The 16,401-nt window shown below is 38.4% G+C and overlaps 1 protein-coding gene across 9 annotated transcripts in view; it reads left to right on the top strand.

Moving 5' to 3' along the window:
* Positions 1-16,401, top strand: part of ST3GAL3 (ST3 beta-galactoside alpha-2,3-sialyltransferase 3) — a 188,328-nt gene that overhangs the window by 63,115 nt on the left and 108,812 nt on the right. For all 9 annotated transcript variants that reach the window (XM_062581131.1, XM_062581127.1, XM_062581123.1 and 6 more), the window contains one exon: positions 4,284-4,376. In XM_062581131.1, the coding sequence (XP_062437115.1) occupies positions 4,284-4,376 (93 nt within the window). The remainder of the gene's footprint in view (positions 1-4,283; positions 4,377-16,401) is intronic.

Genomic DNA, 16,401 nt, shown 5'->3' with positions numbered 1-16,401 from the left:
TCCAACCATTGTGGCTCTGTCTTCATTAATGTCTTTGGAGCAGTGCTACAATTTTGGAGCAAATCCCACAATCTCTTTACTATGCACTGGTTGAGTTCAGAGACTGATTTTGAAATGTAGTTCCTGGCCATCTTTCAGGGGAAACTAAACTGAATGCTTTATTCCAGGTGTCTACCAAATGCAATACAGCATTTAACTAGGGAAATAAGGGTCCAGAGCAAAAATTTGTCCTATGGCCAACTTTGAGCCATGTGTGTCAAGGAACCTGACCGAATCAGGAGAATCGGGAGTTGGAGTAGATGTACTCGAACTTGCAAAATGATTTAGGAAAGTTTTCCACCTTTGTCAGGAGGTCCACCTTAAGACTAACAGTATGATAGTCCTGGCTGACTGAGCATAGCAGCTTTCTGTGTAAGCTGCTACTACTAATAGTTATCTTGGAATCATCACACCTGGATAACTTGCATCCTAAAGTTTTAAAAGAGCTGCTTGGAAAATTCTGCATTGTTGATGTAGATCTTTACTGTTTATGAAACGATGGTGATTTTTCAGGAGAAGGTTAACGTGCTAGCACTTGGAAGGAATAAGCAGAATGCCCTGAGAAATTATAATCTAGTTATTTTTTGACTGCAGGCACAATAATGAAACTGGTGAGATGAAGCTATTTACTAGTAAAGAGGGTAACTTGATTTGTTTGGAGTGCATAGTTCTTGACCCATCTGGTGTAAGCAGTAATTGGGATTATAAAACAAGCACTGAATGTAAGCTCTTGTAATGCTATGCAGGATGTCCTGGTAATTTGTCAGGCTGCCTTTGCAGAATATACAGTCAATAATATTATTTCTTCTATTTGGAAGTAAGAAATACAATTAGAGAGTTTCCTGATTCAAAGTAGCAATATATCCAACAGTGTATTAAGGATGTTGTCATCAAATATGAAGGAGATGCTTGTTCATACACTTCACTTCTGTACACTGCTTTTGTTACAGAATTGAGTAGCTACTAACAGCAGTGTGATTTTTTTTACAGAGCTGAATGTATTTGAAATAAGTGTAGTTCTCCACATCTCTAGCAACAGCTTTATAGTGTGGGGTACTTCAAGCAGGAAGGTTTGCAGTCTGCTTTACAGAAAAGCAACCTGTGAATCTTTCAGAAAAACCTTAGAGCAAGTTTAGATATCTAAAATGAGGTTAGCTTGGGTAGCCTTGTGACACAGGCAGAGTGGCAGACAACAAGGCTATGCACAGCCCTGTTCTAACATTTCACTTCGTACTGTCACTAATGTAGGCTTATGAGCATCCTGGCAATGACAGTATGGCCTAAATGTATAACCTGGAGAAAACAGACAAAAATGTCCAGAGATGGATTTAAAAAGTAGAGTTCCCACTTCTAGTTTTCTGTTGCTGACTGACTCAATACACTGCTAGAGGGAAAGAGAGGAACAAATGTTGAATGATGTGAGGTGACAGCTACAATTGGCTTACGAGAATTGTTATGCCTCTGGCGCTCTGGATCGTGAACTTTATCACGTCCAAGAAGTGTTAACAGCTTTGCCCCTCGGGCTTTAGCAGTTCTGAGAATCTCTGTGGTTTTGTAATTGACAGCTCAAACGTCCTCGTCCTCAGCATGCAGCGCTGGTTGCCCCTTCCAGATGAGTCAAATGCATCAGGGCTTCAGCCTACCATTCTTTTACAGAAACGCCAGGATGGGCACTTGAATGGCACTTTTAATTTGATAATGAAAGCACCATTAAAGCAGATGAGAAAAATGGCTGTGTTTTGTGGCACAAGGTATTTCATGTGATCGCTGAGGCCATTTGGGAAAGGCCTGCTGTTGAAATGGTTATGCAAGTTTGCCAGCAATGACTCACTGCTGTGTTGGCTACAGAAAAATTCCAGTTACTTTGCACTTATTTATGAAGATTTTGGTATTAGTGATACTCTGTTTTGTTTAAACTCTGAATATCTAGCTATGCCTGAATCTGCTTGATAAGTGTAACATTTCCCATGTTTCATTCCTGAAACATTGGGATGCAGCAGTAAGCTGTGGTCTGCACACTCTACTACTATTAGGAAGAGTGTTGCCAGCAGGTCGAGGGAGGTGATCTTGCCCCTCTACTCAGCCCTGGTGAGGCCTCATCTCGAGTACTGCAACCAGGTCTGGGCGCACCAGTACAAGAGAGACATGGAGCTACTGGAGAGAGTCCAGCGGAGGGCTATGAAGATGATCAGAGGGCTGGAGCATCTGCCCCATGAGGAACGGCTGCGAGAGCTGGGCCTCTTCAGCCCGGGGAAGAGAAGACTGAGGGGGGATCTTAGCAATGTCTACGAGTACCTGAAGGGAGGGTGTCAAGGGGACGAGGACAAACACTTTTCAGTTGTCCCATGCTACAGGACAAGAGGCAATGGGCAGAAATTGAACCACAGGAAGGTCCACCTGAACGTGAAGGGTGGATTTCTTCACTGTGAGAGTGACAGAGCACTGGCACAGGTTGCCCAGGGAGGTGGTGGAGTCTCCTTCTCTGGAGATACTCAAAGCCCACCTGGATGCAACGCTGTCTACCATGCTCTAGGTGACCCTGACTGAGCAGGGAGGTTGGACTAGGTGATCTCCAGAGGTCCCTTCCAACCTTACCCATTCTGTGATTCTATCCCCATTGACTATGTTAGGGGATACATTCTAGCATCATTAGGATATTCTGAGAAAAGCATGGTAATGCTCATGCAGGATTTCTATTTATCTAGTTGGAGTATGTAAATAACTTGATGCCTCTGAGCTACTTAAGCATTTCTCATTTTGTTGTAAGGTACTAATGCACAAAAAGCTAAGGTATTGTGTTAATTTTTTAATTAGTAGTGTTAATCTCCGTTTTGTCAGTAACAGCAGCCCTTTTCTTCATGTGGCTATTCATAAAGATCCTTACTGAAGTCAAAACCACAAATCGTTCAGTGCAAGTCTTTGAGATTCCAGCCTCTAATTTCTTAGGAACTTGCTAATCTCTTGTTTAGAAATATGTATTATAATGTCGTCTATGGAAACCAAACAATTGAGTTTCTGTTGTGCTAGGCAATGCATTGTATCTATCTCTCTTTCTCATATATTTAGAGAAATATAATCTCTGCTATAAATAAGTGACAATGTGTGCAGTCAAATATATTGCTCTGTCAATCTTACAGATAAGGAATTGAGATCAAAAAAGATTAAATATTTTGACCAAAATCATGGAGGAAGCCTGTGGCAGAACTAGAATTGGATTTATGTTATTTTAAGCTTCTTTTGTTGCTTCTTATCTATAAAAGTCTTAAGAAATGAAATTCCGCACTTAAAGTAACTTTTCTCTTGTTTCTCTATTATCAAAATGGTGCAGTCTGTGCAATGTTATTGGACTTCTAGTGGTAGTGAACACTTGCAGTTTCCATTGAATGTTGAACGTGTAACAGTAAACACAATTTTCTGGAAGAGCATTCATTGCCATACCATGACTTAGGTTAAGGTATCTAGTATTACTTCAAAAGCATAAGTCAGTTAACCTTCACAATAATGTTGTGAAATAGATGAATAGAAGAATTCTGCAGGTGGTGAATAGAGACATAAAAGGATTAAATGGTTTGTTCCAGATGACTCAGTTGAGCTATTGTAAAAGTATATACTAGATTCAAATATCTTTTCTTGAATTGCTAGGAGCTAATCAGATCCTGCTTCTGTACAAAAGCTGAATGAAAATAGCAGTACTCTGAATTTGGCCCTGGAATCATTAGGGAAGCTGGATTATTAGGACACTTCTCAACAGAACAGCAGCAGTATTGTCTGTCCCAAATACTGAAAGTGTGCATATCCTTGATGACAACCTGTCAGAACTGCTTGGTGATTTCTTTCAAATGTTTGAAAGAAATCTAAATAATATTTCCCTAGAGTTCTTACTTCTGTCATACTCCAGAAAAATGGCCAGAACAAGCTGTTGGTTTTACTTCCTTCCTTTTGAGAGGTGGAAGTCTCAAATAGTATCTCTATATTTTTCTTCCAGGAGGATTACTCTCCTAGGTGTGAAAAACCTTCAGTGAAAGCAGAGGTTTAGAAGTATTTCAGTTATCTTTGACCCTATTCTTTACTGATGTTCTCCTGTGATACTATAGAACAAGAAACAAATACTTATCTGTGTGTTCTGTTATTCCTCATAGCTGTTTTTGAAAAAAGCTATAAGGAGAAATAATAAAATGACTTTAATGATTGCCCTTACCACTTATAGCCAGGAGAGTCCTAACTCTCTCCTTACTTTTTCACAGGCCTCCAGAACTGGCATCAAAGTATGCAAATTTCTCTGAGGGAGTGTGCAAGCCTGGTTATGCATCGGCGCTCATGACTGTCATCTTCCCAAAGTAAGTAATTAATTTATCATTATTTTTTCTCTTCCCCAATGACTTCTTATTCCTCAGGGCAGATGTTCTGCTGCAAGTGTCTCTGTCACTTCATTGGTGCCAGTGGAGACCAGTGTGGAAATTTTGGGTTATGTGAGAGGCCAGTGGCAACAGTTCAATTGGTTTCAGTTCAACTAGGAGCTTGCTTCAGGAATGTAGAAATATGTATCTTAAGCAATACAACAAATTGTACCCTCAGTGCATAGTAGAAACGGATGGTCATGTTCACTGCTGGTACCAGATAATGCAATTCCTAGAAAGCTCAGGTCATGCAGTGACAGATTAAGTCATCTAAAGTAGTGAAGTGTGGTGTTTTTTGACAACAGGGCAGGTTCTTGGAGGTTTTTTGCAGTAGTGTTTTCCAAAGGAGGCTTGGAGAGGTTAAAACATGTGATTAATGTGTTGTGCATCCTATTGAGTTTGAAAGCTTTTTGTTAGCTAAAGTATTAGTAATTCCTTCAGAATTTCTTTCCCTCAGAAAGAGTGGAAAGTCTGTTGCAGTTCTTTTGAAAGCTCTCAGAAATGAGGAATGTAGTCCTAACAGGTGATTCTAAGTTATTTATTTTAAAATTGTATTTGTTGTCCTTAATACACCATGTGGCTCTGCATTTCTGGAGGTTATAAAAATGCTGGGAGATGGTTCAGAAGAGAGATTGGAGAAATGAACATTATACTGTTGCTTCAGAGTTTCAGTATGTTTGGTTCATCAAAGGGAAAGTTGTGATGTTTGATTTTTGTGCACAAGCTTCTAAAGCATGTGGAAAAGATCTCTAGTATGGTGATCTACTTGTCAAAAGAGATTGTGGACTTTTTAGAAAACATCAATTCCATTTAATAAAAGATACGTTTTATCCATTTTAGGGGGTGGGGGGGGGGGAGCAGAATTCCATGGTTTGCCCATATGGAGGTGACATTGGGTGATCATGGCCTTCTAGCCAAGCCTGAAACTGGTGATGTCTCTATCTTTGTTTTTATTGGCAAGCGTGGTATCAGGAAACTTAAATAAACAAACATCTGAGATTGCCCTGTAATCACAAGATGCTGCAGCCAGACCTTAAAAAGAAAACAAAACAGCAAGTGTTGAGGCGCTGGTCACCAACGCCAGTGTAAAACAAGCAATTCTCAGTATTATCTGTTGTATGAATTTTCAAACTGTGGATAGAGCATAAATAAACAATAGACCTGCAGGTAGATATATCTATCATCCTCATCTTTTTGTAAGAGGTCTGAGTGCATTAAAATCTATGTTTGTGTACATATTAACTGTAAATAATATAGAAGAGGGAGATGGTGCAGTTTAACCGAGTAAGATGCCTGTAGCTAAAGCCTTCCTACCTTTAAAAGAAACATTACTGCTTTTTCCAAGACATGGCTGTTATTACATACTGTTTCTCTGGGGTTAACTCACCTACTGTGAAAAAGCCAGACTGTTTAGTAAAGATGTTAAGGCTAGAAAAATACCAATAATAGTCCCTTAGGTTGAGCTGTTTCATGATAAAAGGTGTGATGTTTTCTCCCAGTAATATCATCATGGATCACAGGCTAGGTATCTTGATTTAGAGATTGAACTGGTGGAGAATCTGGTAATAATGTGCTAGATTATTCCTATGGATAAACCTGTTACTGCAAAAATGTTCGTCTTATTTTCAGTTTAAAGTTATTTAAGCCTGTGGATTCCAGAAGCAAAATTTTTTTTTGTCTGCTGGAATCTGAGGTTTTATTTATTTTCCTCCCTCAGTAGGTACATACAGACCACTGTTCAGTCACCTGCTCACCGAAAGCCAACTGCTTTGAACTAATACTATGTAAAGAGGTAGTAACTCGTCTCTGGTCTAATTCAGTATTTCGTTTGTAATTGAAAAAATCATTTATAGTATATGTGATTTTAAGACACTATCTTACTAGAGATTTGTATTCAGTTGCTTCCCTAACATGACCCTTAAATCTTATCAATAGTTTTTTCCAGGATCTCCTTTAATTCTTTTCAACTGAATTCCAAATCAGGCTTTTCAGTATTTTACCTAACATTGGTGTAAGCAGTACACCAATGCTGTACTGCTCAGATGGCTGAGCAGTAGTTCTGCAATGAATTTCATGCTTCATTTACATGTGCTTTTTCTTATGAAATTTCCTTCATACCCGAAGAACTATACAAAATGAAGATTATCAGACCAAGTATCTCTTCTTTTAGTATATTTAGAATTTTTAAATGCAAATGATATAATCTGCTAATTTAAGAATTTGAACTGCATGACTACTTTTATTCTAGCTTTTGCTTTCAGTTGCTCGTATCATTAGGAAAACGTCCTCTTTTGGACTGACGTTTTTCAGGCTTGGTCTTTGCCTTGAAAAAGAAAATATTTTTTTTATTATTTAGATAAAGTTGGTTTGGCTGTTTTCAAGCATGAATAAAATGAATAAATGTTTTCCCATTCGCAAGGTTCCTGACTTTTTAATGCAATTTTAAATGTAAATAGGCAAAATATGATGGAAATAGTTCAGATAGAATAAATATTTTTGAGAGGATGTAACTTCTTGTTAAGTGCTGCTTTAACAGTAAAAATGTGACTTTTGACTTTACCAAGCAAAAGCATGCACTAAATGGATTAAAGAGCAATGCCCTGAGAAATCTCAAAATGTGATAGCTGGTAAGGAAAGACTAAGTGCGGTTGTTTTTTGTGAGGGCCTCAGTCAATCTTTTCTCATTCTAACAATGCTTAATGTTTCCATCAATGATCGTAGCTGGAAAGAATCCTAGGTTAAGTGTCGGGATGGTACACTCTCTGGAAAGTACTAAATAAATGGTTGGTTTCTTCTACAAAACAATCTGGATTGCCTGATCTAAATGACCACAGGCTAACAAAATATATGTTAATACATCCAAATGCTAAATAAGATGTCTAGGAGCAATAAATACAGATTATACTTTCAGAAGAGGAAAAACTATCTTAAAAAGACACAAAAAAGCTTCATGAAACTTCAGAAGGTATCACAGATGAAATATTGTTTCCCATGTAGAGAAACTGGGTTTTGTGCTGCATTAATGAAAAAAACCCAGATCTGCTAATCTGCTAGAATACAGTGTCCAGATTGTTTGGTGCAGCTCTCAGGAGGGAGTGGAAATAAGAGATTGAAGAAAAGCCATAAAAATAAACCAGAATTGACTTAAACAATGAAGCAAACGAGGCTCCTAGAAATCAGTCGTCTTTCTGAAGCAGAAGTCATATCCAAATGAGGAAAATAGGAAGGAGCATTAGCTTTAGCAAGTTAAATATAAAACCATAGTGTGAAGTACAGCAAAAAATGTTGAGGGACAACTTTATGAAGTTTATAAAATATTTCCCTATGTGTGAGAAGTAGAAAGCCTGCCAGAGATCCTGATGAGCTGGTAGATGATCATAATATTATGTGTGAGCTAAAGGAAGATAAAGGCATAGCAGAGAAGTTGTTTGCATTACTGCTGACTACAGAATAGTTCCATAAAGAAAGCCTCCCCATGAGAGGACAAACTGGGGAAGCTGACAGAACATGGACCTTTTTGAGCTGAGTAGCACAAGGGGTTTCTAGGAAAAACTCTATGATGAAATTGCAGCATTGCATGTGATTGTGTAAAATCATTGCTTAAATTAGCCTTACAATGGAAGAAAGAAAAGCATGAAGGTGTCAGGGTTTTAAAAGGGGTGCATAGAGCTTTTGGAAAACTGGAAACTACTAGTGAGCCTGTTTTTTTATTAGGCACCTTGGTAGAAACTATATTAAAAAAAATTAATAGTCACAGCAGTAAAGATTATAATGGGAAGAGTTAAGTTGCCTTCTGCAGAAGGAAGTTTGGTTTTGTAAATCTGTTCAGGTTATTTGAATGATTGGGAGAAATTTTGATGAAGGCAATGTAACTGATACAGCATGGCTGGAATTTCTTAAACAAAAAAAACCCTTGAGTTTCAAAGACTGCTGGGAAATTAAACTGGTGTAATCCTGTAGTGAGTTAGTAACTATGTGAAGATGGGAAACTCTATGGAAGTAAAGAATAACATTGCACAACACAGGGAGGTTACCTGCGGAGTCCTGCACAGAATGTGTGCTGGGATCTGTGCCGTTTCAAGTGTTCATAAAAAAGCCAGAACAGAGGATGAACAATAAAGTGCTGACGCTTTTTTCCAGGTAGCAAGACCAAAAGCTTACTGTGAGGAATGTCAGAGAGATCTCCATAGTACTGAGTGATGGGGCAATAAAATAGGCCAAATTCAGTTTGGATAGATGTAAGGTAGTGTTTGGGGGAAGACTGATCTGACAGCATATGCATAATGATAGGCTTAGATGTGTCTTACAAATCAGGAAATAAATCTTGGAATCACTGTGGATAGTTCTGCTGCTTGTTAACCAGTGTTGGTTAAAAAACCAGTAAAGCCTGAGGAAATATTAGAAAAGAAATGCAGAAAAATTGAGAATACGTTATGCTACTGTATAAATGCACCATGTACCTCTATCTTCAATAATGTCTGTAATTCTATTCAACTAATTTCAAAACAGATATAAAAGAATTAGGTGTATATATAGTAGTAATAAAGAATAAACAATAAATAGAGCAATCTTCATATGCAGAAAGATTAAATAGACTTTCTAGCTTCAGGTACAAAGAAATCAGAGTATTGATATATATAAAATAACGAACGATGTGGAGAAGATGCTTAGGTGATTGCCTCTCACAGTACAAAATTCAGAGATATTAAATGGAAATGTTGGGTACCAGGTTTAAAATAAAGTGCTAGTTCATGCTATTTCTAGTTACTTTATCTGAGAATGAGTTTTGTAGGGGACAAAAAATAAAATAGATTGACAAGTAATTACACAAATTCATGGGAGAATGATCCATCAAGATCCATTGAACGCACAGATTCAGATACAGTCTCTGGAAGAAAATACGTAAGTCACAGGAGCCTGGAGGCTAAAAAGATTTTGAGAGCAGAATGTAGCTTTATCTGCTCTGTTTCTTTGTCTCTCTACTGAAACATTTGCCAATGGACAGAGTTAGACATTGAATATGCGACCAGGTGGATGTTTGGTCTAATTATTTGGTTTAATTCATTATGCCTGTGCTTGTGGGTTGTTTTTTTTTTTTTTTTTTTTTTAAGTTGTTTTGTCTTAAAGATGGGCTGGCATAACTTCATAAAACCCATGCCATAATCCAAATCATGACAGCCATTCCCTGGCAAGCAAATGGATGTATGATCTCAGTGTTGTATCTCGCTTTCAGAGCTGAATAATAGGGCTGCATTTGGTGCTGGTTGTAACTGAAAGAGTTGTGTTACAAGATTGCCGTTATCCAGCTTTTTGCTTTCCCAGGGCAATATGATTCTGCCTCTTAGAAATCTCCTAACAGTAGGTAATGACTCAAAATGCCAGAAGAAGGGTTCCTGGTTTCTGAATGACACAAAGCAAGTGACAAGCATCTTTGGTGAAATGGCATCACTAGGTCTTTGTTCAGTGAATTAGACTATTTGTAGCAGATCTGAGGTCACCTACAAGCCTGGAGCTAATGCTTTGACCTTTTTGTAGAAGACACTAACTCATGTTTGGGTTAACGCTACGGATCTTTTGCATTTCTGGCCTTATTATGGAAAAGATGCTGCCTGTATACAGTTCTCTTGTATACCCCATTCTTTATCAGATGAGCTAAGCGAGTCTGTGGCTCGTATGCCAGCCTGGGACAGTTCAGCTGCTGAACAATTTTCCAACCACAATCTTGTGTGCTGACAGCTAGTATTTGAAATTAGAGGAGGCAATTAGAGTGGAAATGTCTGCAGCCTACAGATCTGTGAATCTGGGTAGAAAATATAGTGAAAAAGTATTTAAATAAAGGTTTTTAAAAAAATGGAAAGATTTCACAGTAGGGGGAAAGGAGAGTTCAATATGTAACAAAACTAAAGGTTCTCTGACCAAAATAGTGAATGAACGTATGTATATCACAGTGCATGGATATGTTTACGATCATATTCTTGATGTTAAGAAATAGTCTTATATGAAAGAATTAAAATTTTTGTTAGGTCGCTTCAGGAAGAAAAAATACAGTGGTTTAATTATTTTGGTGCAAACTTGCAAATGACTAGCAATTGGCATATTCTCTACTCTTTTTCAGGTTTTTTGTTTTTTAATACAGCAGCCAACTGTCCACTTGGGAAAAACAACTCTCCTGTAAACTCTTCTGTGTTTGTTTTCATGTGAAACTGTTTCTTAGTACATAAAATTTAGTTTTTTTTTGAAAAAGGTTTTCTATTGGCAGAGAATGCATAGCACAGACTTATCCTTGTTCTTTAGGGATTTTGGTTGTGTTTTGGAGGATGAGGGAGACCATATCTCAGCTGGTTTCTCCTCTCAATTCAATGCTTAAGGCAGAGATTCTCAGACAAAGTAGACTGGTACTTTTGTGATCTGAATGGAGAAGTCACAGCAGATCCTGAACTTTTTTTTCCTTTAGTCCTTAGTACAGAATTTAACTTTGAAATCATAGAAAGAAGAACAGAACACTGGTAGGTTGTGCTCTGAGCTATAAACCTAATTAGTTAGGCTTTTACCAGGTAGTTCACTCTGAGAGTTCTTTGGGCATTCATTAGGAAAAGAAAGTGAGAGCTAAGTTGGGACTTTATTAAAACAAATACATTTCTGTGTATTTTTGAAATTTACTTCTTAAATACAATTTAACTATAAAGTTCAACATGGAATGTATCTAAAAAAAATAGGAGATTGAAGAACCCTTTTCTCTCCCACCAGGGCTCTTCTATTTCATGTTTGCTTATTACTGGCATAATCAAAACCAAGTTCTTCACCTGAGCTTTAACAAACTTGCCTTGTAACCTTAAGGAACTGAAGGGGCTGCATTGAGCCAGCGGTGAACCCAAAGTTGTCACAGGTCAATGCAGCTCGTCTTAGCTGATTATGTCTGCTCTCCATGTTAACATCTGCTGCAGCTCTTAGTACAGGCTCTGCAATAAGAGTAGAGCGTTTTGGCAAGAATGCTAAAAACATCTCATAATAATTATTTAAGTCAATACATTATAAAAATGAAACAGAATCTTTCTGTAAAATAGTTACAAAATTGTATCTTATGCTGCTCGCATATTCAGCTCTTTACTGCCCACGTCTGCCTCTGTGTATGTTCTGCTGAGTCTTATCTCCCCTTCGCCGAGGTCCGGCCCTGCTGGTAGACTAACACTGACGTTGCTGCTCCTGGTTATTGTTGTACCAAGGTGGACTAAAGAGCAGAGCTGAATTGTTTATTGTTTTTTTTCAGTGTTTGAATGCTACCTAGTTTCAGAAGAAAAATCAAAACGGTCAAAAAGCAAACCAACCTTTGGATAAGTAACTTGGGACTTTCTGGCTTTGGTTAGCATAAGGGGAGGGAGATTCTAAACTGTTCGTCCTGTCTCTGAAGTTAAGTTGCCTTCTGTGGTCAGAAGCACCTGGGAATTAGTGGGGGGTTTTATGCCACCTCCTTTCCCATCCTAATATGCTGTCTGGTGTGTAGCTAAGATAGCTCTAATGTGTCTTTCTCTGTTATGTACAGAGCAGGCTCCTGGCTCTCATATATCAGAGCTTGGCAAAATTTTGATTGTAACTGCTGTCTTGCAAGTATAGTTTTTGCAATTGTTATATCTTAGAAAAGAATCTTAGAAACAGAATTCAGCGTGGGGCTGGGGCTACAGTTTGAACTGGAGCTTTAGCTTGGACTTTAACAGGGATGAAGACTATTTGGAAAGGTGGTCCATTCATCCCAAGTACTTAAATACTTCCCGGTTTGTTTCCATATCCCTGTCCAGGCAGCTATGCACAAGAACATTTTTCCATTCCATAGTTTTCTAGATATTCAGGGAAAACAAGCAGGCCCCCCCCCCCAAAAAAAAAAAAAAAAAAAAGACTTTATTCATCTTTGTCTCAATGCCTCATGAATTACTGCTGTACCCAGCATGGTCTTATACTGAAGTGACAGGTCATGAGCTCAGTGCTTTGAGACTGTCATGGAAGGTGACTGCTGTTTCCTTTATGATTAACTACTTGGAGGAGAGCAGAGGCAGCCAAAAGCTGACAGCTTCATGTGGTTTTTGAGACCCCAGTGAAGTAGTAGGCTGGATAATTAGTTTGCCACTGACAATTACTATATGAATCCTAAACTATTGCCTGTCTTCAGCCTGACTTATGCCTGCTGCATACTTTGGAAATGCTTCAGGCACAGTGGATGGTATCTTTTAATTTAAGATATGTAAAACTATATAAGTATGCTGAATTATTGATAGTGAGTTTTTTCTGTATTCTAAATATATGTGTAGTGTACATCTCATTTTGTCCAAGAAAAGCATGGATCCTTCTAGAGACTCCCGGGGAAGTTGGGGTCCCTTTGTTCTGGATGCTGTTGTACAAACCCACTTTCCTTCAAAATGAAGTTACCTCTTTTCTATGACAAGGAGAGTTTTCTGACTCCCTGTTCCTTCTTTAAGTCTCTTTTTTGGTGCTTGCCTGTCCTCCAATACCATACAGAGCAGTATTCTGTATAAATACAGAGATTGTTTCTCCCTATGGGAGAGACTAAGGAAATAATCTTTGTGCTCCTAGTAAGGTTTGAACTGCACTGACAAGTGGGTGCAAGTGTATCTTCTCTTGGGAAGCGCTGCGTATCACTTGCCTCCCTCGGTTCCTGAGTAAACTCCAGCTTAATCCCAGGACAGTGGAGAGGAGGGATGAAAGAGGAACAGAGGACGTTCTGTTCTGTTCAGCAGTCAGTGCTTCAGATTTCTCCGAGCTACCACAGTTCAGTGACTGGGGAGCTGGAGCGTGCCGCCTCTCGCGTTTCCCTCCTTTGCTGTCCTCACTCGGCTTTGTAAAACCCCGGCTACCCGAGCACGCGAGCCAAGACACACGGGCTGCGTAGCGCTCATCAAAGTGCTTCTGATATCAGGACAGCACCTCCCCACCCCCGTCGCTGTGGCTTTTCCAGGAACATGTCTTCTCATGGCATCAACTGCTGTCACTGGCAGCACGGGTAGCTGTTTTGCCCTGCTTTCCCTTTCTTTCCTTGTGATTTTGTGAAATAGCTGCCTTCCCTCCTCCTCATGTTTCCACTCTGGAGCAAACATTTTTCTCACTTTTTCACCTCTGTAGTTCAGGAGTGTTGAGTTTTATGTGTAGTTTGAAGGCACTTACAAAAAGGAGGAATATGTGTGTGTATATATATGTTTGTGTGTGTATATATGTATTATATATATGTGTGTGTGTGTGTATATATATTAAAAAGATGTAGATTTTGAGTGACAAAATTGGGTCAGGGTGTACAACAGGTCCCATTATACATTCCTTCCACGATTCCTATGCCATGTGCTTATTTGAGAGGCTCAAATCCGTTATTCTTCTGCCTAAAGTGCAAAGTATGTTATCTCACAAGGTATTCTGTCATACCTGACTGTGGTTTGGTAAATGTACAGCATGGTTTGTTAAAAGATATTTACTTTAAATGTTCAATATAAGATTGTTGTCTGAGCTGTTACTGCTATTTGTAACTAAGAAAATCAGCTTGCCCTTTACCAGGCATTGAATGCCTCGGGCAGTTCTGCCGGTGTTGTCCTCAGCAAGAAGCTGCTGTTAGGTGGCAAATTTGATAACTAATGTTAAATGTGCTGTAAACCACTGGTGCTGAGGCTGTCAGAACCAAAATTCAGTTTGAAGAGTGTGGTCATATAACTCATTTGTCTATGACAGGTTCCCTGCATTCATTTTTTTGTATAGAAGAGCGATCAGGAACTTATTCCAGAGATAAGCGGATGTATAAACATAACTTCACTGCTTGCTCTTAAATTCATAACACCAATTAGCAAACTGGGAACTCCAACATGAACTTATATGGTAAGAGCTTGTTTTTTCTATTCTGACAATTTCTGAAGGAGTACATGTCGCTTTAATCAGATTGACATAGATCTGGTATAGTGCAAAAAAAAAGTGGATTAAAAAAGTAAGGCTAGCATTCCCACATACCTTTTTCTTTTTGGCATTATTGGCTTAAGGAGTTTGAACTGTCTCTTGTGCTGCTGAATACCTGAGCTAGCATAATTGCCTGTGGACTGTGCAATAACTGGACAAATAAAACAATCCTTATGTCAGAACATTAGTTATCCATCTCCCATCTATCTACTCCTTTATGAAAGATTATTTTTAATCCAGATCAGTTTACTGATCCAGCTTATGTGTTTATCAAATCATTATACGAACAAAGCTGAGGATGCAGCATGGAAATGAAGAACCAAGAAGATGTGACTGTGTGAACTCAGCAAGCCAGTCCAGCCACCAGGAAGGATGTGTGCAAATGTTACTTAAAGGAAGTACAGATCCATTAACATCTGGTCTCATCTTCAGTTCATGCAGGTTGTTCTCTCTGTCTCATCTTGATTTTTTTCTCATATTAAAAAAAAAAAAATCAGGAAGTAAAAGTAATTCCCATGTGTTGGTCATGACAGTAGACTCTTATTCAGTTCCACTTTTGGAGCGGAAGTTCTTTCTTCTCAACTCTTTCAAGAGTTAAATGTGTGTGAAACTGTGATGTGTAAGCTTTGTTCCTAGAAAGTTTAAGTTTTCAAAGTATTTATTATTTAAATGTTTAAGAAGTATCAGTGCGTGCATATACTGTCACAGAGCCAATGTGCATTGACCAAGAATATGGACCAGAGACAATTCTGATAATTTACCCAAGAATATTTGACAAAATTAGAAACAGTTTTGGGAATCCTTGCAGCTCTATATTAGGCAAAAGAAAATATAAAAACTAGAAATATTAAAAATTCTCTTTTGACTGTAGCAATGCAAAGTGTCACATGAGAATATTATTCAAATAATATTGTGGAAGCTCTGGCTCCACTGCTATGTGAATAGCAGAAGCTCTTTGGGCCATCTTTTCTTGGTACCTTTTACCATAACTCTGAGTTAACTATGCAGTAGAACAAAATTCATGAACGAATTGCAAAAGAAATAACATTGTAATTATAATAATGTCAGGAGTAATAGTAGCTTGCTAAATTTCCCATAGTTTCTCAGGGACTCTTGCTAACTGGTTAGGCACAACGCAGCCCAAGTAGCTTCGAATGCTGAAAACCAAGGCAAACGCATTATCACATGCTGAAGTGGAGCTGGCTGCAATAAGACGCTGTATTTCACTGTTGCTCTCAGGTGGTTTGAAATCTGCTTCTACTTTGCTAAATTTCTGAAGTTCTATATGTACAGAAAAAAGTTGTTGCCGTTTTGTATGATCTGCAGTAACTTCAAGAATGATCACATCATGTTCTCTCCTAAGCTATTTTGTGTCATTGTTTACCATATGCTGGAACTCTTTGGTATGTCAGGGCCGTGGCTTACTCCACTGTTCAACTTGTAAACCAAAAAGTTATGTCCAGCTCTAGTTAAGTGTATTTCATTGTGATTTTTCCTAGAAATCTTTACATCTACCATGCTAGTTTTATTTGGTATTCTTCCAAACTCAAACAACTAAGGTGGACATTTTTTATATCATATCTTGCTTTGTAAGAAAAGATGGTCATTTTAGAGGCTGTATATGATTTGCTCTTTCTAAATTGATATTTGCATCACACCAGTTGTGTTTTGTTTCTACTGTGTTTACCAGCTGTGCCAGCCTAAGCTCATGTTTACACCATTGCCGAATGGATGGGACTGTTGAAGGTGATGCCAGTGTGGTAAACAGATCTGAGAAACTAATTTATCTAGGAAAAAAAAAAAGAAATTCATATATTGACTACCTTCTGTGGGGTCTCAGAGACACTGAAACCAGAAGAATATGTAAATAGGCCCATGCACAAACCCACTGTGCTTTGTCTACTGCACCCCACCTCCCAAATAAAGGGGTATGTGTGTCTGCTTTCATTTATATCACTAAAACTTTGGGCCTGCCTCTGTTATGGAATCTCTGCTGTCTTTAATGGAAAATACTGCTGTATTA

This window comes from Rhea pennata, chromosome 8 (assembly GCF_028389875.1).
Source record: "Rhea pennata isolate bPtePen1 chromosome 8, bPtePen1.pri, whole genome shotgun sequence".
Classification (NCBI taxonomy): Eukaryota; Metazoa; Chordata; class Aves; order Rheiformes; family Rheidae; genus Rhea; species Rhea pennata.
Note: the sequence above shows the minus strand (reverse complement) of the source record. Positions and strands in the feature narration are given on the sequence as shown.